Here is a 25,353-nt window from a genome sequence, read left to right on the forward strand (position 1 = left end):
GCAGCAACATGAGCACCTTGTATTGGTTAAGGGTTTGTTTGTAATTTTATTTTGAGAGAGAGTATAAGTGGAGCACTTGAGTATTATCGTGAAGCGCAGCTCCCTTTTTTTTTTTTAATTTCTATACGTTCTCTTCTAAAATCAAATAAACTATTTCCATACAACATTGTTTCTATTTGAGTAAAATTAATCTTTCCTTTAATTTTCAATTCAATTAAATGTTTTTCTATAATGAGATAGGAATAAACTTTTCTCCTTTTATTTAAAAATAACCCCTCCTCAATTTTGTCAATTATTCTCAACATGGCATCCCATGGACAAAATTTATTCTTGATAGATTGATAAAGAAGAAAAAATATTTTCAAAATCAAATCAAAAAATTATATTCGAATGAAAAAAAAAAAAATAGAACAAAAGTAAGAAATTAGAATGGTTAATCACTGATTCATAGATTTTTTAGTTTTCTTAAATACAACTTATCTTATCAATAACTCCTCCTAACTAAAACACTCCATCATTAGTGAGATTTTTCATTTTTGCAGAGGGAGAGAGGATTAAAGGGAGAGAGGATTTGAGGTAACGGAAGAATTCTACCTTTTGACACCATAATTCTAATCCTAAAGGAAATGACGATTATGGAACTAAAAATATAAAAATAAACCTTTGTGTAGTGTGAGGATTACTTTGTAATTTTAATTTAAGGAAGAGAGAAAGTGGAGCCCTTATTTAGCTCCCTAAAAAAAAAATTCAATTTTGAATTAAATCTCCCAAATTCCAAGCAAGGTTAACTTTGTAATTTTAATTTAAGGTTATTTAACTAAAACACTCTAAAAATATACCGATTAGTCGGAGATGATAACGGAGGCCAGAAAGGTTCGAACATATTCAAGTAATAGCTAATGTCAAATCTTTACCAACTCACCCAAGCCGAGGGGATGACGACGCGTTTGTCCATCATTGGATTGGACTACTCATATTCATGTCTATAGATATTTTGTTCCGTGTTTTGTTTTTTTTCCAAACTTTTTAGGGTTTTGCAATGACTTCCTGACTTCGTCATTAAACTATCATGACATCGTTGTACTATCTGTGAACCTGATACACTACTACGATCATAGCTTCACGTCTATGTGCTCTCTGATGTCATATGATCATATATGCGATTCACAATAGGTTAGACATCGAGTGTTCGAAGTAAACCCTTTCTTTCCAGTGCAATGAAATTTGAAGGGGACTTGAATAGTGGTTCACTAGTTAACAAATTCAAACATGGGATTGCGAATTTGTCACATGTGAAGTGGGTTTCAGCTTCTGGGTTTAGGATATCAGTGGCTGGTGTTTTGGGTGTTGCTGGTCTGGTATTTGCTATAAAAGATGAAAGAGTAAGAAATTTCAATAGCTTACTGTGGTCATTGGGGAGAGAAAGTGATTCAGAGAGTGATTCAGAGGAGTTTTGGGTAGTGCCCGGATTGCAAAATCTCGGCAACAATTGTTTTCTGAATGTAATTTTGCAGGTATGAATTGGGTTTGTTTTATTTAGATGTTTTTTCTTCGTTTATGTAATGATTTATAGAAACTATAGTGTTGATGTCTTTTTTTCTATTGCATATTTTGTATATGAATTATCTCCTTAGGCTTTGGCTAGCTGTTCATGTTTCCGAAGTTCACTTCAAAACATTTTAGATGAGTATGGATCTTTGTCAATGGAGGAATGTGCTCAAAGATTGTCACTAACGGTTGCATTGGCTTCTTTATTGGAAGGTATTGTGAACTTAATATGATACATTATGAGTTTACTTTAATGCTTGGTAAATATAAATTGACCATATGGAGTTCTGTTTTTTCGTAATGCTGTGATTGTTATTGATTGAGGAAGTGGTTTTCACGAACTGTGATTATTATTGATTGAGGAAGTGGTTTTTACAAACTATGGATGGAGTTCGTGGTTTATGATTTGGCAACCACAGAATCAGTGTGTCCTAATACCTCCTCTATGTTAATAAAATGCAATTTTAGTTATACCTTTTGAAATAATTATGTGGAATAATTAAAAAGTAAAAAGAAGAGACAAAATTTGAATCTAAACCCTAGTGAACAAAATTTATTCAAACTATTTGAGGTTTCCTTTATGGCATGAAGTACAACCCATTAAACTATAAAAAACATTGAGATAGTGGCCTGAGTAGTTAATATGCAGGAAACCTATTGAAAACAGTAAAATTTTATTTTTGGTTCTTGCATCATTCTTTTTGAACTAGGTTAGGGAATCGATCAAGGTACTAAAAATGATGCCACAAAGTATCTTATGACAATAAATGGGATTTAGAAGGAATCACGGGATCTATTGAAGCAAACTCTTTTAAGAAGTAACTTTTGGACAGTAATTTTCTCATATCATCAAGTTGACATTATATATATATATTTTTGGTAAATGTATATACATGTAGGACTGGCTATGTTACGTGGACTCGGGTAAGTGTGTCGGGTGCAAGTATATATCCATGGTCGGATGAGTCAAATCCCCAAACAAAAAGACAAAAGACACATGGACATTGCTAAAAATTTATATAATTTAATATTTTTATTTGATTGATGTAGGACAAAGGAGAGGCTCAAATAGAAGAAAGTAAATAAGAGTTATGGGCTGGAAATTCAGGAGCAAAGCTAAGATTTGGGGGTTGTTAGTAGAAAAGAAGGATTGAAATTAACAAAGAAAAGCCTATTGGAATCACTTCAATAGAACCTAGGTATCACACCTAGAGAAGGCCTCACACCCTCAGAATTTGTGAATCACTCGCAAAGAAATCTCAAAGGATAATTTTATTCAATCATTCGCTGAGTATGCAGAGTTACATAGTATCATTTTTATAATAAAAGATGACCCTTGGATTACCCTACAATGGAGTTAATCAAAAGTTGACTCTAATTTAATAAAGTAACAAAGAACTTAATTGATGCAATTTAATCTAATTATGCAATTTACCAAAACAATGCAGATTTTCCATAATTAATGCAATTAACAAAATAATGAAATTTGACCAAACCCCCTAATAATGAAATTTACCAAAATGATGCAGATTCACCATAATTAATGCAATTACCAAACTAATGCAATTTAACCAAACCCCCTAATTACGTAAGACTCCAAGTGGACCCCATCGTCTAGCATGTGCCAAATAAAGGTTTGAGCTCTAGAATCCTTCTTGCCATGCCTTTTAAATACTTTAAAAGGCTGATGCCACTGTTCTCTACCAATTCTCTCCGGCTTGGAAAAACTCGGCTCCGACGAGTTAAAGTGATCAAATTGCTCATAAGTATGAAAAGAGTAAAAAAAATTTCAGCCTTTTATTCAGCAATTTCTATAATTTGCACCAAAAAACAATGCATAAACTTCAAAGCTCGATCAGAAATAATAGTGTTGTGCAACCCATGAAGTCAGATAACTTCTTAAAAAAAAGGTTTAGCATCGTGGACAGCATTGTAGGTCATAGAACATAGAAGAAAATGTGCCTTTTTCGAAAAAAGATCCAGAACAATGGTTATAGCATCATGTCCTCGACTAGTTCTCGGCAACCCCATAACAAAATTAGCATCTGACCCATCACCCCTGATACAAACTCCATGGCCAGTACCATGTCGAAACTCAAGGCTATCCTTCCACGAATGCATTCGAGCAAGAACATAAAGAGCAAACCAGTTGGTTCCATCTAGGTACTGTGTTCCAGAATCGAATAGACAAATGCTATTTGGATCAAGTCCTAAACATATTTTCTCCTCTAGTTTATAATGCATAATTGCTGCATTAGGACCAACTGAGGAAATATTAGGAAAACTTAACCCTTTAAAATGATCTTTTGATGCGTGAGACCCCTCTAGCTTATCACTTACAGGATTAGTTTCTTCTCGCAGTTGGTTTTTCCAGACCTCATCTACCAAGTTGGTGGATATCTGAACTAGCTTCTGTTGCTTCTTGGCACAAGCATGCTCCCATTTCTTTGCAGTGCCCACTAATATACACCAAGTATCTACTCCAATAGCCGCATCTTTAGGAAGATTCAGAATAGAAGTACTATCTATCCAAGACGCTTTGAATGGTTGTGGATATGGTTTGATGGAAATTTTGAGACGCTTAACCATGGCTGTGGAGACAACATTTGGGCTGCCACCGCCATCAATAGTAGGCTTCCGAGCTTGATTTCCACAATGAACTTGCGTCTCAAAATGAGAGGTCTGCTGCCCATCTTTGCCACCAACTTTAGAGTCTTCAAGGATGCGCGTCACAACGGAGATGGACGAAATAATCTCTCCAACTTCTTTCACATGATCAGTGTTGCATGTCTCATCATCAAGCAGGTTCTCACAATCCTTGCTAGCCATCGTACTCTTTCCTTCAGGATCAGCCATGTTAGATAAAGATGGTTTTGATCCATCATTTGGCTGCATTGTTGTTGTTTGTGTGCGGTGAGTTCCATCATGTAACTTCTTTGTAATATCTCCTGTAACATCATGTGGCTCATGATGATTCATCTCTAATGGATTTCTTGGAAACTCCAACATGGGATGGAGTGGTGGATCAACCTTCAAATTACACCTTTGCAGAGAGTGTAAAGGCTGTTGTTGCTTGTGGTTTCTACCATCATTAGTGCCCAATGCATATTCTTCTTTAAGGGCTACCGATTTGTTAAAAGGCTGGGAAATTCGAGCCCCTATCCTATCGCATTGAGCATTCAGCCCTTTAAGCTTTTCCAAAATTTGTAACAGCAACTCAATCTTTTGATTATTGTCCAATCTTTCATTGGCCGATTGAGTAAACATAATGTCTACTTAGGCTTTGATACCGAAAACTGATGTAGGACAAAGGACAGGCTCAAATAGAAGAAAGTAAATAAGAGTTATGGGCTGAAAATTCAGGAACAAAGCTAAGATTCGGGGGTTGTTAGTAGAAAAGAAGGATTGAAATTAACAAAGAAAAGCCTATTGGAATCACTCCAATAGGACTTAGGTATCACACCTAGAGAAGGCCTTACGCCCTCAGAATTTGTGAATCACTAACAAAGAAATCTCAAAGGATAATTTTATTCAATCATTCGCTGATTATGCAGAGTTACATAGTATCCTTTTTATAATAAAAGATGACCCTTGGATTACCCTACAATGAAGGTAATCAAAAGTTGACTCTAACTTAATAAAGTAACAAATAACTTAATTGATGCAATTTAATCTAATTATGCAATTTACCAAAACAATGCAGATTTTCCATAATTAATGCAATTACCAAAATAATGAAATTTGACCAAACTCCCTAATAATGCAATTTACCAAAATGATGCAGATTCACCATAATTAATGCAATTACCAAACTAATGCAATTTGACTAAACCCCCTAATTATGCAAGACTCCAAGTGGACCCCATCGTCTAGCATGTGCCAAATAAATGTTTGAGCTCTAGAATCCTTCTTGTCATGCCTTTTAAATACTTTAAAAGGCTGATGCCACTGTTCTCTACCAAACAAAAAGACAAAAGACACATGGACACTGCTAAATATTTATATAATTTAATATTTTTATTTGATTTTTTAGGTGAAATATTGTATTTATGTAACACAGTGTTCAATATTGGCATTTCACTCATTTTGAAGCAATAACATAATAAAATTAAAATTTTGGACATGCTTTTAGGTGCATGCCCAACCAAAGTGTCAAAGACACATATCCCATATTCATGTCCAAGCAATGTGTGTCTCACACAAGTACTTTACTTACTTTTGAAAAGTCCATGTAACATAGAGGACTGGTCTGTGATATAATTCTATTTTCTTTGTTTTTGTAAGTGGATTTGTTTATAACAGATAGTGTTTATTACAGATTGTTTTAGGAGGGAGGGAGGGAGAGAAAGAGAGAGAGAGAGAGAGAGAGGACACAAGGAGTTAGTGAGACCATAAAATAGTCTCCGGTGAAATCCTCTATTACTTTTCTTCTTTTTTCTTTTGTTTGAGTGATTTGTTGTTTCTGGAGTGTTTTTGTTTGTGTTCGTTTCATCTTTGTCAAGCGCTCGTTCTTGGAGGTTGCAAGATTGCCTCGATTGTTTCAAGGTGGTGTTGCGAGATCTGCAAATCCGTATAGGGGACCATCGATTTATTTGGATGACGACTTGGTTGGAAGGAGAAAAGAAGACCTTAGGTCATGTTTGGTGGGTTATTTTGATAAGGAAGTGGGCGATGAAACACAGATTGCGGCGTAGGCTTTGAAAGCTTGGAAGATCTCCTCTGGTGTGTCGGTCTCGCCGTTGCTTGACTCGCTTCTTTTGTTTCGATTTCCCTCAGCAGCCGAAGCATTTCGTGTTCTTAAAGAGGGTCGACGTGACTGGGGGAAGGCAACTCTTCATGTGGATGCTTGGAACTTCAGGGTGGGGTGTTCAGAGATCTTGAAAGAGAAGAGGTTGAAGAAGGTGACGATTTATGACCTTCCACTTCACCTGTGGAGCCATTCTTTATTTGTGACAGTTGGTGATTTATGCGGCGGGTTTATTTGGGTGGAGGCTGATGAGGCCATTGATGCAGAAAGAGTTCGTATTACAGTTTCTGATGGAAAGGTTTGTCCACCTTTTGTGTTCATTCATGACGATCGGTACTGTTATAAGGTGGTAGTTTGGGAGGAGAAGCACCCTGAGCTTGTTCCGACGACGGATTGCTTGGAAGGAGGCGATGGTTCGCATCTGCTTAAGGAAAAAGAATGGTTGAGGTGGGAATCCATGGGGAAAAAGGGGATGGTAGAGTTCCAGAGATGGAAGAATTGGAGAGATGCGCTGTGGATCCGTAATAAGGAATGTTTCAGAAGGCTTTTTGTTCAGAAACGTAGGGATGGGCTATCCTCTGGGTTGAACCGTCGTCGGCCTGATGGTCTCCGGCAGATGCAGTGGATTGGTGGCTCCACTAGGACTGGTCGGCGGCCATTTTTGCAGCAGTGGGATCAGAAAGGGTCTCGTCGTGGCGGTGGTCACGTGCAGCAAGCTCGTGGGAGTGGAAAGGGAAGATTTGCTGACCAACCACGTGGTTGGGTCCCAAGAGTTGCCCGTTCACAGTGGCATACAGCTGTTTCCACGAAATTTTCAAATTTTGCTAAGTGGGTTGGTAAGAATCCGAACCCCATACGCGATGGCCTGGTGTTGGGCCGGGGATTAGGGCTTTAGTGGATTGTGAGGGCTGTACTCCTTCTGGTGGGCCTGTTTAGAGGCATCCGGTTCTTGGCAAGCCTGTTTGTGATTTGAGGTTGGATGGTGGACCGGTTGCCCATTCGCTTATTGATTGTTCAGCTAGAACCAGAGGTGGGCTCAAAGCCGTATGTTTTTAGGGCAAGGTCTTCCCCCTGGTACCTAATTGGACTGGGCAGGTTGGTGGATCTTCTTGCTCTGGGCCTATTTTGAAGAATAGATTTGAGCCATTGACTTCCTCTTCTGTTGGTAAAGACTCGCATCTTTCTGGAATAGTCAAGGAGGATAAGCGTTCTAGGGATCGGGTGCAACGAAGACGTCTTCCTAAGAAAAAGATCCTTCTTCCTGCTCTCCGCAAGCATTGGACATGAAAGGATAAGCAGAAATGGGTGGCGTCTGTGCAGTCGGAATTTGATTTGGGTAAGTCCACTGTCGTTTCTGGGGCACCACCTTCTTGCTTCTTCTCTCCCTCTGCTTCTTCTCCTTCTCAAGGGGGGTCGAGTGTTTCCTCTGAGTTGAAGGATGGATTGGTGAACGGGTGAAAGGATGGTGTTGGGGTTTTCCAGGTTGATGGATTGGGTCCATCTCGGTCTGTGATTCAGAAGAATGAGTGTCACAGTGTGCTTGGGACGTGATTTGAAAATTTGTTTGGATGATGCTTCGGTGACTGTGTTGTTGAGTGAGTTGCGGACTCATTTAGCTTTAAAGGGTTTTTAGTGTGGGATGAGTGGGTCTTTGGCTGTTGAGGAAAATGGGACCCTGCTGGCTGGTCACTCCCCTCCCTCGTCAGTCTTTGAGGATGGGGATGGTGGGTTATACTCTGCTTTTTTTGAGGATTTGGGGTCAGGTCAGTGGAATGGCAATGAGACGAATTTTGATTTCTTTGCTCCTTTGGCGGTTGTTCATCCGGATGAGGTCTTTGAGGATGGGGTTGGTTTTGATTCAGGAAGAGCTGTTATGGAGGAGAATTGGGTGAGGGAGAAAGGAATTGAGATTGGCTCTTTGTTGGGAGTTTCTTTTGAAGGTCGAATGGAGGAGGCGACAAATATGTTTTTGGAGGTTCTGTCTTCTCAGAATTTGGACAGAATGGGTGGTAGGGAGAGTAGGGGGAACCTGCCGGGGGAGTTGGAGGTGGAGGAGAGGGGAGTGTTGAGCCCAACGGCACTTGTCACTTATGAAATAAGGAACAAGGGGTCTAGGGAAAAGGGTTGCGGAGGGAGGGATGTGTCTATCCGATCTGTTGTTTCCTTATGAAGCTACAAATCCTTTCATGGAATATCCGGGATCTTAATGACCCGGCTAAAAGAAAAGTGGTGAAGGCGGTGATTCGTAAAGGGGGTGGGCATGTAGCGTGTTTGCAAGAAACAAAGATTGAGACGATGACGGATTTGTTGGTGCGTAGTTTATGGGGAGGTAGATTTGTTAGATTTGTGGAGTGGTTTGCTCTGGATGCTATTGGATCTGCGGGTGGTGTTCTTGTGATGTGGGATAACCGGTGGATCTCTATGATGGAATCTCAGGTTGGGCTTTTCTATGCTTCCTGCATATTCTCTGTGTTGGAGGATGATTTTCGTTGGGCTTTCTTTGGTATTTATGGCCCTACTGAGGATAGTGTGCGTCATTTGCTTTGGGCGGAGTTGGGAGAGGTTCATAGGAGATGGTCTTTGCCTTGGTGTATTGGTGGGGATTTCAATGTTGTTTGTTCCCCGTTTGAGAGATCGTCAGGTGGTAGGTGGACGGTCAAGATGGAGTCTTTTCCGGAGTTCATTGATGTTTTTGGTTTGATTGATCTGCCTTTGGTGGGTGGGCCCTTCACTTGGTCTAGTGGTCGTTCTCCTCCTATCTTATCTAGACTTGACAGATTCCTGGTGTCGAGTGATTGGGAGGAGCACTTTTCGGATGTTATCCAGACCACTTTAGCTTGTCCTTTATCTGACCATGTTCCTTTGATGTTGGACTGTGGTGGGCTGCGCAGTAGAAGATCCCCTTTCAGGTTTGAGAATATGTGGCTTCGGGCTGAGGGTTTTCTAGATTGTGTCCGATCTTGGTGGGTGGGGTATGATGTTGCTGGCACCCCTAGTCATTCCCTTGCAGGTAAGTTGCGGCTTTTGAAGATTGACCTCAAAGTCTGGAACAAAGAGGTTTTCGGTAATCTTGCGTGGAGGAAGAATCGGGTTTTCTTTGAGCTTGCAGACATTGATAGATTGGAGGGTCAAGGATCTTTGACAGATTCCTTGAAGCTTAGGAGGATGGAGTGTCAGGCGGAGTTTGCTGAGATTGCGGTCATGGAGGAAATTTCTTGGAGGCAAAAGTCTAGAGCTTTGTGGCTCAAGGAAGGTGACAACAACACGAAATTTTTTCATAGACTTGCCAATGCTCACAAAAGAGGCAATCATATTGGGAGGATTCGGGTGGATGGGGAGATGTTTTGCAAGGAAGAAGAGATTTTTAAGGGTTTTGCTGATTACTTTTCAGTTTTGTTCTCTGAACCAGTTGGGTGGAGACCTTTACTGGCTGGGCTTCATTTTTGACTTTATTTCGGGTGAGGAATGTTCTTTTCTGGAGGTACCTTTCTCTGAAGAGGAAGTTTTGTCTGCTTTGAAGAGCTGTAACGGGGATAAAGCCCCTGGTCCAGATGGCTTTTCTTTGCGTTTTCTTTTGGAGTGTTGGGAAGTGGTCCGAGACGATGTGATGGGCTCTTTTCATGCTTTCCATGCTCATGGCTCTTTTGAAAAGAGCTTGAATGCCACTTTCATTGCCCTTATTCCGAAAAAGGGAGGAGTGCTGGATGTTAGGGATTTTCGTCCTATTAGTTTGGTGGGTTGTTTTTACAAGTTGCTTGCCAAAGTCTTAGCCTGTAGGCTGAGGAAGGTTCTGGATGGCATCATCTCTGATTCTCAGAATGCTTTTGTGGGAGGTCGTCAGATTTTGGATTCTGTTCTTATTGCTAGTTAATGTGTGGACTCCAGGTTGAGTAGTGGGGTTCCGGGTGTTTTGTGTAAGTTGGACATTGAGAAGGCTTACGACCATGTGAGTTGAAGTTTCCTCATCTACTTGATGGAGAGGATGGGGTTCGGGGAGCGATGGAGGAGATGGATTCTTTTTTGTATATCTAGTGCGCGCTTTTCTGTCCTTGTGAATGGAGCTCCGATGGGGTTTTTCTCTAGTTCGAGGGGCTTGAGACAGGAGGATCCGCTTTCTCCTTTCCTTTTTCTTTTTGTGATGGAGGCTCTTAGTAGGTTGTTGAAAAAGGCTGTTGATCTGGGATTGTTGAGAGGCTTTCGGGTGGGTAGAGGTGTTGCTAGTCAGTTGGAGATTTCTCACTTGATGTTTGCAGATGATACCTTGGTTCTTTGTGATGTTGATGCGTCCCAGCTGAGACATTTGAGATGCGTTTTGATTTGGTTCCAAGTTGTCTCTGGGCTTAAAGTGAATGTTGGAAAGAGTGTTTTAGTGCCGGTTGGGGATGTTCCTGATATTGAGATGTTTGCTCAGATTCTCGGATGTGGCATTACCTCGCTTCCTATTTCTTATTTAGGTTTGCCTTTGGGTGCTCCTTCGAGATGTGTGGGGAGTTGGGATCCGGTGGTGGATAGATTCGAGAAGAGGCTGGCAGGTTGGAAGAAGCAGTACCTTTCCAAAGGGGGGGCGGGTCACTCTGATCAAGAGCACTCTCTCTTGCCTACCCACCTATTTTATCTCCCTTTTTCAGATTCCTTCTTCGGTGGCGGAGAGAATTGAGAGTTTGCAGCGGAATTTTCTTTGGGGAGGGAGAGAAGAGGAGTTCAAATATCATCTAGTTTGATGGGAGCAAGTGTGCCGTCCTCTTCGGAGTGGAGGTTTAGGGATTAGAAGGTTGTTGCCTTTCAATAGGGCTCTTCTTGGGAAATGGCTTTGGAGATTTGGGGTTGAGAGGCTTTGGCTTTGGCTTTGGAGGAAAGTTATTGCCAGCAAGTTTGGGGAAATCAGTGGTGGGTGGTGTTCTCTTGGGGTGCGTGGTCCTATGGGTGTGGGGGTTTGGAGTTGCATTCGAAAGGGATGGGATGTTTTTCGTAATCATGTTTGCTTTAGGATCAGGGATGGTAGGAGGATTAGATTTTGGGAGGACCTTTGGTGTGGGGAACTTCCCCTTGCTCTTTCTTTCCCTCGGCTTTATAGGATTGCTTCTGACAGGCAGGCCTTGGTGGTTGACTGTTATCACCTTGATAACGGAAGACTAACTTGGGACGTTATGTTTAGGAGGCGTTTTCAGGATTGGGAAATTGAGGAGGTCACTCGTTTTTTGGAGTTACTGTATCGTCAGGTGATCTCTCATGAGGAGGCTGATTGTTGGCTTTGGAGTCCACGCTCTCAGGGTCGATTCGAGGTGAGATCCTTTTTCAGGTGCCTTTCTGATGGGAAGGGTGGCACTTTCCCTTGGAAGGCTATTTAGCGTTCCAAGGCTCCCCTTAAGGTGGCCTTTTTCGCTTGGACGTTTGTCTTGGGTAGGATTTTAACCCAGGATAATTTGAGGAGGAGAATGCAGGTGGTTATCAATCGCTGTTATGTGTGTTGTCGCGATGAGGAGACAGTGGATCACCTTCTGTTGCATTGTAGTATGGCCAGAGATTGTTGGGATATGATGATTGGGTTATTTGGGGTCCCATGGGTTATGCCCTGTTCCTCTAGAGGGTTGATTGAGGCTTGGAGAGGTTTCTCTGTTGGGGTGCTCATCCGGGATGCTTGGAGGGCTACCCCTCTCTGTGTTTGGTAGTGCATTTGGCTCGAGAGGAATCGGAGATACTTCGATGGCATGGAGAAACCCATTTCTAGGCTTAAGTTCTCTATTATCTCTACTCTCTTTTGTTGGGTCTCAGGGAGAGATTATCGTTTTGTTGAGGAGATTGTTATTTTTTTGGTCTCTTTGAAGGCTTGAGGCATTTTGAGGTCTTTTTTTATCATCTTGTTTCCATGGGTTTCGCTCCCCTTTGAGCGCTTTTTATAAAATTCTTACTTATAAAAAAAAAAAAAAGAAAAAAAGAAGTGTATAACGATAACTTATAAAAAAATGTATATAATGATAAGTTTATTTATTTTTTCTTGTATAACGATAAGTTGACAGATCTGTCATTTTGTGTATGCCATGATGAGGGGGTCATTTACATTGAGTATGGATTATAGTGTCATTACACCCATGTGAATGGTAAAATTGGTATTATGAAATTTTTTTTTTTGGTTAAAATATTCTGAAATTTTCATTTCCTGATATGGCAAGATTTTATGTTGACCTTTAACAAGGGGAATCCGTTATCAAAATGTAAACCTCAGTGGAGCGCATTGTAACTTACGAAAATATAGGAGTCAGTGAGTCATTGCTATATTTACCTGAAAAAAAAAAAAAATATATATATATATATATATAGGAGTCACTGCTGTATTTTCACTTAACTATAGTGAAGTTCAGTCAAAATTTTCCAATATTTTTATGCATCCAACCAAGACATTTCAAATTTTATAGCCTAGTTCGACTTATTAAAAAAAAAAAAATACTGTACCCTAGTTCATCATATTGACTTACCAAAAAAAAAAATACATATTTTGACTATTGGAACATAATTGAATTTCAGTACTTTCACCTATCTAATTGGTTGTGTAGTTAAAAAATTTCTAGGCAACACATTGAGACAGAAATTGCAAACCAACTTGATGATTTAAGTCCCTTTTACATTTTATTGTATTTAAGTCAACTAATAAATTGAGTAAAAATATACAAGAGATATAAGATGGTCAAGATGCTCACATAAAGCACTACTAGGTTGTTTTTGGCTGGCAACAGCTTAAATTGAATTCTAAATATCTGATATTATTGTGAATGTTTTGATAGCTGTTATGAAACGCTGAAGATGAACCTTATTTGGTTCAGTTGTCTGAGAACAGTTTTAGAAAACAATACAAAATGTTGTTTGGTTGACAGTTCTGAAAGGTTTGTTTTCAGAGACCATCCTTTTATTGTTCTCTGAAAACTGGAATCTGTTTTATGAGTTCTTGAGAACTGTTTTCAGAAACTGAACCAAAATGGCGTAGTTCTCTTTGTTAATCTCTGCAATTGTCTTTTATGACTTAAATGTTTGACCCGTTCATATGATGTTTGAAACAAGAGAAACTAATGTTGGAATAAGAATTTTTGTTCTCACAAAAACATTCCAGTTGCCAACTTATTTATATTCATGTTTTGGCTAAGAAATCTTATTGTTATTGAATAGGTATATTTAAGACATTGTTTTGAATTGTTTCATTATGCTACTCCTTCACTTTTCTACCACTTATCTACCCATTAGTTGGTGATCACAATACATCTTAGTTTCTTCTGATACTAGAAAGAAATTTTCTGTTACATTTTTTATTTACTTATTGTATGTATTGGATTGTCAATTTTGGATGAGACCCTGCTTCTATAGAGAGGCATTTGGCAGTAGAGATTTGATACGTTATACATTATAATTTTTTTGTTATTTTGAGGCGATTATGAAAAAAAACTATTTTTCATTGTCAACTTATGGCGAACAATGTATTCTGCAGAATTATGTGGTGTTCAGCATGGAAGAATGGTTTTGAGTCCAAGGAAAGTGATGCTTGCGATGGATCATTATCTATCTAATTTCAATCTGACAAGCCAACAGGTAGAAATCTTTGTGATTGAACTTTTGAAAATTTTCAAAATTATGATATGCTGCTTGATTTATTGTGGCTGCTTGTAGGATGCAGAAGAAGCATTCCTTCATCTTTTGTCCTCTTTAAGAGAGGAATTTTTTGAATGCTATGTTCCAAATCACTGTTCTCTAGCAGATGTGACTGCCTTCTCTAGTCGTAGGATATTTACTCTCGAGAGGGGATTGGATCAAAGTGAGCATAAAAGATGGAAACAACATTTTCTCGGACCCTTTGACGGGATTATTTGCAGCACCTTAACATGTCAAAGCTGTTCATATCAGGTTGAATTTATTTCATAAGAGCAGTTCTTGCTTATCCAAATTCCTATTTATCTTGTTTTTTTTTTTTTTTTTTTTTCCTTTAAGCATCTACAAACAAATCCATGCTACATTATTCTGTTATCTAGAAGCATGATAAAATAATTTCAATCTGATCAGTGTTACTTGGAAAAGAACACAGAAGTAAATCCTTCAATTTGATTTGTCACATTTGATTTACACTAAACCTGTTTGGGAATGTAATATCCTATTCTATACAATCATACGATAGGTTGCCTTTTGGAAAGAAGGAAAAAACGTTTCCTCGGGCCCTTTGGGGGGATTCTTTGCAGCACCTTAACATGTCAAAGCTGTTCATATCAGGTTGAATTTTTCTTATAAGAGAATTTCTTGCTTATCTGAATTTCTCTTATCTTCTTCTTTTTCTTCTTCTTCTTCTTTTACATTTAAGCATATGCAAACAAATCCATGCTACATGAAGTGTACATTCACCAGAATTCTGTTATCTAGAAGTATGATGAAATAATTTCATTTTGATCAAATTTACTATGAAAGAACACAGAAGTAAACCCTTCAATTTGATTTATCACATTTAATTTATATAAACCTTTTTGGGAATGTAATATTCTGTGCTATTCAATTATATAACAGGTTGCCTTTGTGGGAAATTGGGAATTGTATAGTGATGGATTATTTTATTTTATTTTTTTTCATTTGCATCTTGTCGCGTTCTTCTTCTCCTAGCTCATGATTATTGTTATAAGATGGTGTTATTTGATTCACGTATCTTTTGTTCAATTGCAGATTTCCTCCGATTTTGAATTTTTTCATAGCTTGCTTCTTTCACCAGCTCTCAGTAATGGTGCTTCCATGGTATGTTTAAATAAAATTGTCATTTTTGTAGGTTTAAATAATTTATTTGGCTAGTTCGTGTTAATACTCTGATGGCAAAAGTGCTTTTTTTTTTTTTTTTTTTGTCTTCTATTTCTTCAAATAATCCTAGATGGCTGCGTGCACCTTGGAGTATTGCCTAAAGCAGTTCATAGTTGCGGAAAAAGTTGAGCATTATCGCTGCAGCCGTTGTTGGCATATTGCTGCAATAAAATATTTATCTTTAAGAGACATAAATGAGGTATAAGTTCTATTATAAAAAGCCATTTTTACGCCTCTCTTAATTTAGCCTACTCACCAGATCAATTGAAGAGCACAAATGTCTCGTGTTTGACACATATTTTAATGTTTTTCATCCTTCTGATCCTTGCACACACACACACACACACACACACACTATCTATATCCTTACTCTGATTTCACCAAGTATCATCCTTTTGAGTTTTTTATTTTTTAATTCTAACTACTTTCATGAGCTTTATATTGTTTTTATGTTTTCTTTTTGCCCCTTTCTGTCAGACAGATATTGAGAAACTAAGGTGCTGTAGCAAGGAAGATCCTTGTGCCTGTAAACATTTATTTGGTCTTGAAGCACTACCTTGGTCAAATAGTTTTTCACATGTTTTGAAGCAACTAAGCATTGCGCATTCTCCAAAGGTATCAACTCCGAATGTTTTATTGTATGATGACACCTAAGGTACTTTTTAGGGGTCACCCAGACCCTGCAGTCATACGTGATATGTAGGCTGGATATGTTATGCCAATAGGGTGTATTAGGTATGGAAAAGTTAAAGAGCACAGTCAAGAATTGAGTTCTCTCAGATGCAAATATGAAATCCTGTCCTCAAAATTTATAGAGGTGTCTGTCTACTGACGTGGATTTGAATTTTGTAATTCTTTCTGGCTTCTGAGGCCTTTTCCGGTCAAGCTATCTCTGTGTAACACTGTTGGGAACAAGCACACTTGTCTGGTGCCTGCATTCCACCCCTGTTTGCAATCTAGGTGGTATACTTCTTGAAACAAACATTCTTAAGTGCCATCTGTGTTTTCTTTTATAGTATTGGGCACTTTGCTGTTTGTTCTTAACTCAAATATGTGCACTTTCTTAGTCTAACAGCATGTAAAGTGTTGTTTAATCTCCAAGCACACCCATCTGTCTCTTTGTTTGCTTGCAGGTTCTATGCATTCATCTACAACGTGCTTCAATGGATGGATTTGGAGAACTAGTCAAACTTCAGGTACATTTTTTCTTTTTTGTGTATTGATTGTGATAAGCCATATTGTTAGATTAATAAATATTAAAATATTTGATTTCCCATACAACTTCATGTTGGTCTGCCCAGGAAAGGGAACTGTGTAAAAAAATTTAATTCTTCAGAATTTATGTTGTTGTGTGTCCACTGTCTCTACATATTGGAATCTGTCGCCTTTTTTTTTTTTCTGAAAATGTGTTCAGGATGAGGTGCAACAATCTGTGTAAATTTGATTTCTGAAAGTTTTTGCAATGATGTTTTAGTCAATGCTGTTGCTAACTGCTATTTTGGCTGATTAAAGGGCCATATATCCTTTCCTTTGATTTTGGACCTGACCCCATTCATGAACGGTGGGGTGGGAATAAAGAACTGGGAGAACAATTTTCAAAGAGGACAAATGAAGCAGCGATATCAACAATATTTTCCGTACACCAACCGTTTTAATATGCAATCTGACACAAGTATGCTGAATTGCATTTATGAGCAAAAGGGTCAAAACATCTCTTTGGGAGCAACAGATGTAGAGGAATGGAGACGCATAGCGAACCCCTTGGGTAACACCTGCCCGCAATCGTCTCAAGAAGAATCAAAATTGTTCCAGACTGAAGGCTGCTCAAACCCCACTCTTAATCATATGGATGTGCAATCTGAGGACAAGGTTGGTGGAGTACTTGCTTGTATGAAATTATTTGGTTGGATATGCATCCATCTCTTCACATATTTCCAAATTCAGTTCTTTTTTTTTTTTTTCCCCCTTCTTTTTTGACAAGAATCAGAAATATCACTAATGTAAAGATTGTGCAAGGTAGAAGGACAACTTAAAACTGTGTTTGCCCCACAAACTTCAAAATTCAAACCATTCAAAAGTTTAGAGGTCATTAAGTACAAATACAAATTATTTAAATATATTTACCAAAGGATCAAGCCCACTTAACTTTAATCTACCACAGGGTTGCTTGAGTGCCCTTTTTTGACCTTTTAGAATTCAGAAATTCACAATTTATAGTTCATACACTTAAAATTTATGAAATCAAATTCCGTAGAAGCTAAAATATTCATAATATTAAGAAAAATATTTAACTATACAAAACAAGTTGTTTCATAAATTATTAGAATTTCCAATGTCTCCTGTTTGCTATGAGGGTGCTAATGGAATTAAATTACTGGTCCAGTTATTGCAGTTTTTTATTTTTATTTTTATTTTTTATTTTTTTAACCTCTGATCTTGTATTGGGGTTCATATTTTTGGATATTAGATTTTCAAATCTAAAAATTTTTATCTTCGATTTTTTTCACAGCACAATAAAGAAGTCCTTCAGTTTCTTCTGATATCTTCTAACTATATATGCCTCATAATTTTCCAATATCATTAAGTCCCTTCAAATTATTTTAGAAGCTGAGTTCATAACAGCAGGACATGCAATTTTTGCATTTCACTAAAAAATAAACATAAACTTTATGATATTTTAGTGAATAATATTTCAATATCTTGTCTAGATGTTTCAACTTATATCACCTTGAAATTAACGGATATAATCTAGCCAATAATTATAAACTAAGAATCATCAATTCCTATTTCTAATAAATATCTTAAAAATTAGACAGGGAATAACATCCAGAATAAATTTATTACATAGATAACAAAAATATTATGGTGTTCAACATTCTAAACCCTATACTATAAATGATATGGAACTGTCTTCTTTACGACCTGCTAGTTGCTCCACCATCTCTTCGCTCTTCTTATCTAATTAATCTGAAAAAGATCTTATGCTGGGAGTGAGCTTGATTGATGGCCCAGTAAAATCATTTATTTCAACATTCATAGAAGTTTTTACGTGAGAAAAAAATAGAAAAAAGAAATAAAACAGGTGGTACACTGTTCAGGTAGTAGGACTCGGCCATTCATTCATACTAGTCATTTTTGTCCATCAAACCAGCCTGTTGTGCATAACAGGTGGTAGGCCATTCAACCTTTTACCATAATTCAAACCTCTGTCATCATGAATCCCATCCCATACCCACAAGCAAAAGGTCTTGGTTTTTCGCAAATTGTATGTTTCCAAGTTCAAAACTATACTATTATGTGGAGATAAATATAAATATACAAAGAGAGAGTTTGTTGGGAAGGAAAATAAAAGTGAATTATTTTTTGAAAAGAAGAGAGGTGCGAGAAAGAGAGAAAGGCAAAGAGACGTTGTAGAGAGAAAGAGGAAAGGAAAGGATAATAAATAAATAAAATAAAAAAAAGCAAAAGAAAAGTGATCTTGATTGGATTTAATGGTTCTCAAATAAAAATTGAATGGCTGTACACAGTGTCCTATTAAAATTCATAACAAATAATTATTTTGAACCTATATTCCTATACTGTTTTATCACGACAGTAAATGTGAATTGAATGTTGGGATGGATGATTATTTTGTTGGGCTATCAAGTTTTTGCTTTCATTAATGTTCTTTCACGTTTTTGCTCTTCTGATCCATGATTCATTAATGTTTATGATCTGTTTTTTGCGCGCGAGTCTTGGACCCTGTTTAGGGCTCTCTTATAGCCTAGTATATAAGGGCATTTAGGGTTTGGAGTGGGTAACGAGAGAACATTGAAAATTGTAGGAAAGAGAGTGAGAGAGAGAGAGAGAGCTAGGGTTTGGGGGCTAAAATTTGGAATCTCCTGTTGTGTGTGGCGTGTTTATTTTTCTGTCGTGATTCTTGTTTTGTTCTTGGTTCGATGCATTTGTCGTAACAATGTTCAACATAAAATAATCTACACAGATGGAACTCTTGTGATCAGATTTATGGGTTAGAAATGCTTAGCATCAGAATCCTATCATCTATCTGTTGTTCTCCTGGCAAATGGCTCCTCCTGAAGTTCCTCCAATGTTCGCCTCATGCTTTTATAAAAAATTTGTAATTTGACACATTTTCAGTTTCTTCATAAACTTAGACCAAAACATAAAAGCATTTTACTGAAGCAGTCATACATCTATATAATATGCATGTATATATATGTATGTATATTGGATAGGAGATGCGATGACTGGATATATGAGTACCACAGTGGCTCCATGAATTCTCATTTAATCTTGTGATCTGCAACCACCACTGTGTGTATATGTATTCCTTATTGTAAGTGAGATGATTTTCTAATGGTATAAAACTCAAGCTAACTACATATTATGTCTTCGAGCTGTCACTGTGCTTTGGATATGCTTCATACTCTAAAGTTGTGGACAGCTGTAATCGTAATCATTTATGCGTGTTAGTTTGTGAGGTTTTTATTTATTTATTTATTTTGAATGACATTTACTGACTGAGGTTGAACTGCATGATTCTTGTATATCTCCTTGTCAGCTGGGCGGTGGGACATGTCATTTAGTACCTGCAGATTTTCATTTGTACCGCCTCGTTTCTGTTGTGGAGCACTTTGGAAAAGCTGGAAGTGGTCATTACATAGTTTATAGAAGAGCGAGAGCCAAGTCAGGCGACGAAGACCCTAATGGACAGTTGAAGCATGACCCTGTATCTTGGTTCAGTATTTCAGATTCTGAAGTTTTTCGTGTTTCAGAGAGAGATGTTCTTTCTGCAGAGGCTAGCTTGCTCTTCTATGAGAAAATTGTAGAATGCTGAGAATCGTACCTACTATAGTTGGAGATTTTTGACATTCAGAATTCATAAAGCGTTCAGAAGCTGCTGCTGCTGCTGCAGTTAAGCTATTTGCTGACTTCTTGACTGCTGATCTTAAGGCGGCTGTATGTAACCAGGGGAAATACCGGGAAGGCATTTGGTGGTTTGAGGGGGCCTGAAAATATGGAAACATAGTAAGCAATTTTTTAGCTTAAATTAACAGACGACGAAAATTACATTGTGCATCAAAGCTGTCTGTTGTAAATTAAAAACGGATCTCGTGAGACTTGAATATAGGACACTCTTGACAACAAATTGATTGGAGAATTTGGAATATTTTTTTGCATGGAGGATTAAAGGGGCCTTTTGAAGCTCTGTCTTTGTTCTAGAGATCTTTCGTACAGCAATGCTATTTGTGTGTTTGTTACCCTTTTCGGGTGTTTTTTGTTTTTAGGTAACAGGGGTATCTGGGGGCCTGGGGCTTTGTCCAGACTAAATCCCCAGGACACCGTGCAAAGCATCCCTCCACACGAGTCAGATAAAGTTCGGACTTTCACTATGGGATGTGGCTCATAAGGAATTGTTTGCGCTTAAGAGGACTTGAACTTTAGACCTAGTGCTATTATCTGCGTTTTAGTGTTGTTTGATTTCCTTTTTATTACTGCTCACATGTTCCTGGCGGCGGCTGCTCTTAAAAATTTACCTGAATGTTCCATGTCTACAACGTTACACCCTGCATCTCCAATTTTGCTTATAAAACGAGCAATAGAAGTCCACCTGTTCTCTCTATCTGATTCTCAACATGATTCTCATCTTCTGTTGAGTCCTCGCTGTAGTTGGAGCTGCGAACACGGGCAGTATTTATCATGCTCCATACTTGCTTCACAAAATCCACAACAGTGATAGTACTGTTTTTCGACAACAGCACAAGGATCCAACTCTTTATTATAGAAATATGTAAATCATTCCTTCCTTTAAATATGTACCAACATGTGAATGCTGTTAAAGCCATTAATCTTTCCTGTTCATCCTCATTTTCCCATCTGATATATAACTTCTCCCACCACTTTATCCAAGAAAGCCTAAGATTATCGCGAAATATTAAAGCCAAAATACTTGAAAAAATGAGTACAAGTTTATTCAATTAGATAGGGTATGGTTCTACTTTCTAGTATAGCTTTACGATTCTATAGATATAGCTTGAAGAAAAATTTTAAATTTTAAAAATACCTGTGATACACGAAGATGCTATAAGTGATTGAATTGAAGCCATAATTTTACAAGAAAGGCCACGATTAGATGATATGTTTCATGAATATAATTAAAATGGATACAAACATGAGCACTGACCTTTCGATGAAAAAGTAGCAAATAAGATTATAATCAAATGTTGACTTATTATAGTAACGCTGATTTAAAAAAATAAAAAATAAAATAATAATAATAATAAATAAATTCACACAACACCTTATTATAGTAAACGTATCGGCTCCCTCATAGGTATGGTACCCTTATTCCAGACCTTGGTGCTAGTAAGCACCCAAACCCAGGTAATTTTACCACTAAGCTAACCCCTTGGGGTTAAATTACTACACCCTTGCTTAGACCTGTCAATGAATTTGGTTCGATTATCCAGATATGGATTGGAAAAAAAAAAAAAAATCCAATAATAATTCGAATCTGATAATCTCTTACCTTAACAAATCGGATATGGATTATATGTAATCTCGTCCGATAATGATCTGATCCGATTAAAATTATACACACACACACACACACACACACACACACACATATATATATATATATTACTACATTACAATATACTGTATATAAATGTTATATATATTAGTTATCTACTATTAAATTTATATATATATATATATATATATATATATATATATATATATATTAATTATTTACCATTATATTCATTTGGTTGCATAGTTATATTATGCAATATCATATATTTTAATTATTCTTCTTCACCATTCCATCTAACCTCAGCCAATATGATTGTAATCCGAATCCAATCTGATCCAAATTTCGAGCTAAATAGGAGATGGATTGAAATATTCAATTCGATAACCCGTTAGGTTGGATTTGATTGATCCGATCCATTAACATACCTATCGGGCCTTGCTCCTTCTGAGTAAGGTTGGGTTCAACGTGCTTGCTATGGGCCGATATAGTTTCCTATTTGGTAACTTCTTGTTAGACAAGGTGTGGGAATATGTGTTCAACAAGAAATAGGCTGAAGACGACTTTATAAATGGACGTAAGATTGAGTGGAGAAGGTAGAGAAGAAAAAAATGATTTGAGTGAGTGAGTGAGTGAGAAGAGGGGAGAGTGATGAAGTTAGTTGTTAGTGGTTGCATTATCTACAGTTGTACTATATTCACAATAGTAAAGTTCTTCTCTTCGTGAATGTAGTCCTAGAGGTTTGGGTGAACCACGTTAAATATTATGTTTTGCTTGATTGGTGTATGATTGTATCTCCGTGTATGTCTGACTGATGCTCATGTGATGATATGTTTCTGTTGTGCTTGAATGAAGGGAGATATAACTCTAAAAACTGGTATCAAAGCTAGTTGAAAGGAATTAATATTTTTGACACCTGATATCAGAGTTGATGGTTTATCTTGGGAAGTTCAGCCTTCATCAGAGCTGAAGGTTGGTCATGGGAAATTTGTTAAAGTGGAAGATTGATGGTGAGATGTCATGGAGATTCCATCAAAGGACATGATGGTGTGAAGGTATGAAGATGGTGATGAAGGGCGTTACTCACTTAAAGAAGAGCAGGTAGATTGGAGAACTCAGGTGAAGGACCTTCAGTCAAGTAGAAGAAAATAAACATTGCTCTCCCAAAAACGAGCATATAGATTGAAGCACACCTTTAAGTTGGCTAGACTCTGTTTTTCATGCACTTAAGGTAGTTCGATCGATCACAAGGTTGCTTGGATCGATCAAACTATGGCAGTTCTTTTTTAGATAATGACAAGGCTGAGATATTTTTGGGAAAAGGATAAAAGTGGTAGGTGGAGATAAGATAAAAAATGTTCGATCGATCGAAGGAAAGGTTAGATAGATCGAAAGGGAAATTTTCCTGCGGATGAGGACAAAAGGCTCGATCCATTATAACATGGTTGGAACGATCACAGTGTGATTGATCGGAGCTTGGTTCGATCGATCAAAGAGGGCTTCTTCACCACTTTGCTTCCACTTTGCTTCTTTCTTCCACTAAGCTTGAGATTGCTTCTTTAAATGCTCTAATTCAGCTGAATTGACTTATTTTGGGGATAAGTGCCTGAAAAGGGACATAACATGAAATTAGAGTAAAACGGGAAAATAAGATAAAATAAGGTCTTAGAACATTCAAGCTTAAGGGGTTTAAATGTGCACTTTTCAGCGCTTATCGTGCAGTCTAGTGGTACTTTCTTGTCTTTTAAATTAGAAGGTTGAGGGTTCAAATTCCTATAGAGGCAAAGTGAATGTATGAATGCATTTTTTGTCAGTGAAAAAAAAAAAAAAAAAACCTACTTCAAAATAGCCCCGTTTAATTTTAAGTTGTTAGGAATATTAACTTCCCTCCAACTAGTTGTTGGGAATTAAATTTCCTTTCATTCAAGTACATCGGAAGCATATCATCACATAACCATCGATCATGCATTTATGGAGATACAATCATACACAAATCAAGCACGACACAATATTTAATGTTGTTCACCTAATCCTCAAAGACTACGTCCATGGATAGAAGAACTTCGCAATAATGAATTAAGAAGATGATAATACAATTATAGAGAATGCAACCACTCACAACTTACTTCATGAGGTGGAGACATTCTCTTTCTCTCTTTACTACTCACTCTGGCTACCTCTATGTCTCTCTACCCTTGCACTTACCCCCCCCCCCCCTGCGCCCCCCTTACTCAAACCTTTTTTTCCTTCTTTACTCAATCATACCTCTATTTTTAGAGTCTTCAACCGATTCCTTGTTAAACAAGGATTCACATACCTTCTTGTCTAACAAGAAGTTACCAGATGGATTATAGCTCTAAAATAGACGTTTGATGAGGCACAACTTCCTCCACAAGTCTTCAGCCTTGCTCCACAAGTCTTTAGTCCATGGGAAAGAATGTCTTCTAATCAATGAAGTAAATCCCATAACTCATCAGACAAAAACGACCAGTCTAAAGTTTAACTGGTCGGACTTCTTCAGCATTCAAAAATCTTCAAGAATCTGATACATAAACCCAATAATCTCCATCTTGGCTCAAATTCCATCACCAGACGCTCTTCCATAGCTCCACCTCGACTAACCAATCGTTTGTTCTTCTCCCATCTTATTCCTTTCTTTCTTCATCCCTTTTCTTTCCTTCATCCCAAACTCTTACCATTAATGTTCAATTACCCACTCATGGTAACCCAAGAAATTCAACGAGGCTATACTAACCAGCTTCATCCACTCAGTTAACTCTATCTTCTATCAACTCCATTAATACTAGCTTTTTAGGGCTAAAAGCACGAACCCCTTCATCCTCACAATATTTTATCTCAACTAAATTCATCAATGGAGGAACATAATGAGGATCATGTGGAGGACCTTGGTCACTGTAATGACTCGGTCATTTTCTTTCCTTTCCTTTTTCTCAAATTTTCACGGATATTTTTTTTCCGTTGATCTTTTCCCTTTTGAGTTCAATTTCTCATCACTTAGTGTCGTCTCGGGTGCTCTGAAATGATTTCCGAGACTCTTTTATTTGGATTGACAACTTCCTTTGAGGACCGCGTCATTTTCACATTTTCATTTTTTCGGCACTATTCACTTTTCGTCCTTTTCCCTATTTTGTCTTTTCCTCGTTTGTCACTTTGTTGTCATAACCTCACTTTTTGTGTTCGGAGTTGGTTTTTGACTTCACGTATCTTCATTCTAAGTGGTTTCCATGAAACACGTATATTTACTTTTGTAGCAAAGTACTCTAGTTGCTCTCGGTGTCCATAGGGGCATAGATGCATAGTTTTTCAGAATATTTTTCTTTTCTTGGGGTGTTTTCGTAAATATCTTTTGAAGATATTTTATTTTAGGGGTTTTTAAGAAAATATTTTTGGAAGATATTTTCATTCTGGGTCATTAGTGCAGTTTCACTTTTTGGAGGGGCCATTGTGCAATTAAGGAAAGTTATTGCAAATATGCCTCGTTTTGATCCTGGATCCTTGTACGGGATTCATTTTCACTTTTTCTCGAGTCGTGTACTCTTAGAATTTCCTTCTGGTCGTTTTCCCCCAGTTTCAAGATTTTTGACCCCGATTGCCGCCAAACTTGTTCGGGGCATATCTCTCTGCTCGGAACTCAATTTTTGATGCCATTTCTTCTGTTGTTCATATTTTCTCATTTTGGTTCTTT

At 37.7% G+C, this 25,353-nt stretch overlaps 1 protein-coding gene across 1 annotated transcript; it reads left to right on the forward strand.

Moving 5' to 3' along the window:
- Positions 1-851: 851 nt before the first annotated feature.
- Positions 852-20,334, forward strand: LOC132267292 (ubiquitin carboxyl-terminal hydrolase 27). The gene is made up of 10 exons (XM_059768427.1): positions 852-1,514; positions 1,635-1,761; positions 13,770-13,870; positions 13,949-14,182; positions 14,984-15,052; positions 15,183-15,311; positions 15,590-15,727; positions 16,246-16,308; positions 16,625-16,981; positions 19,674-20,334. The coding sequence occupies exons 1-10, from the start codon at positions 1,218-1,220 to the stop codon at positions 19,947-19,949; spliced, it is 1,791 nt and encodes a 596-aa protein (XP_059624410.1). The 5' UTR covers positions 852-1,217; the 3' UTR covers positions 19,950-20,334.
- The last annotated feature ends 5,019 nt before the right edge of the window (positions 20,335-25,353 follow it).

Source organism: Cornus florida, unplaced genomic scaffold (genome assembly GCF_030987335.1).
Source record: "Cornus florida cultivar Cherokee Brave unplaced genomic scaffold, ASM3098733v1 CherokeeBrave_3.0.0_Hap2_Chr07, whole genome shotgun sequence".
In the NCBI taxonomy this organism is placed as follows: Eukaryota; Viridiplantae; Streptophyta; class Magnoliopsida; order Cornales; family Cornaceae; genus Cornus; species Cornus florida.

What these genes read in the sequence shown, in the direction of transcription:
- LOC132267292 (XM_059768427.1), top strand. Translation starts at nt 1,218, where the DNA reads ATGAAATTTGAAGGGGACTTGAATAGTGGTTCACTAGTTAACAAATTC. An exon ending in TCAATCTGACAAGCCAACAG is followed by an intron (nt 13,871 to 13,948) that starts GTAGAAATCTTT and finishes GGCTGCTTGTAG; the next exon opens with GATGCAGAAGAAGCATTCCT. An exon ending in GCATTGCGCATTCTCCAAAG is followed by an intron (nt 15,728 to 16,245) that starts GTATCAACTCCG and finishes GTTTGCTTGCAG; the next exon opens with GTTCTATGCATTCATCTACA.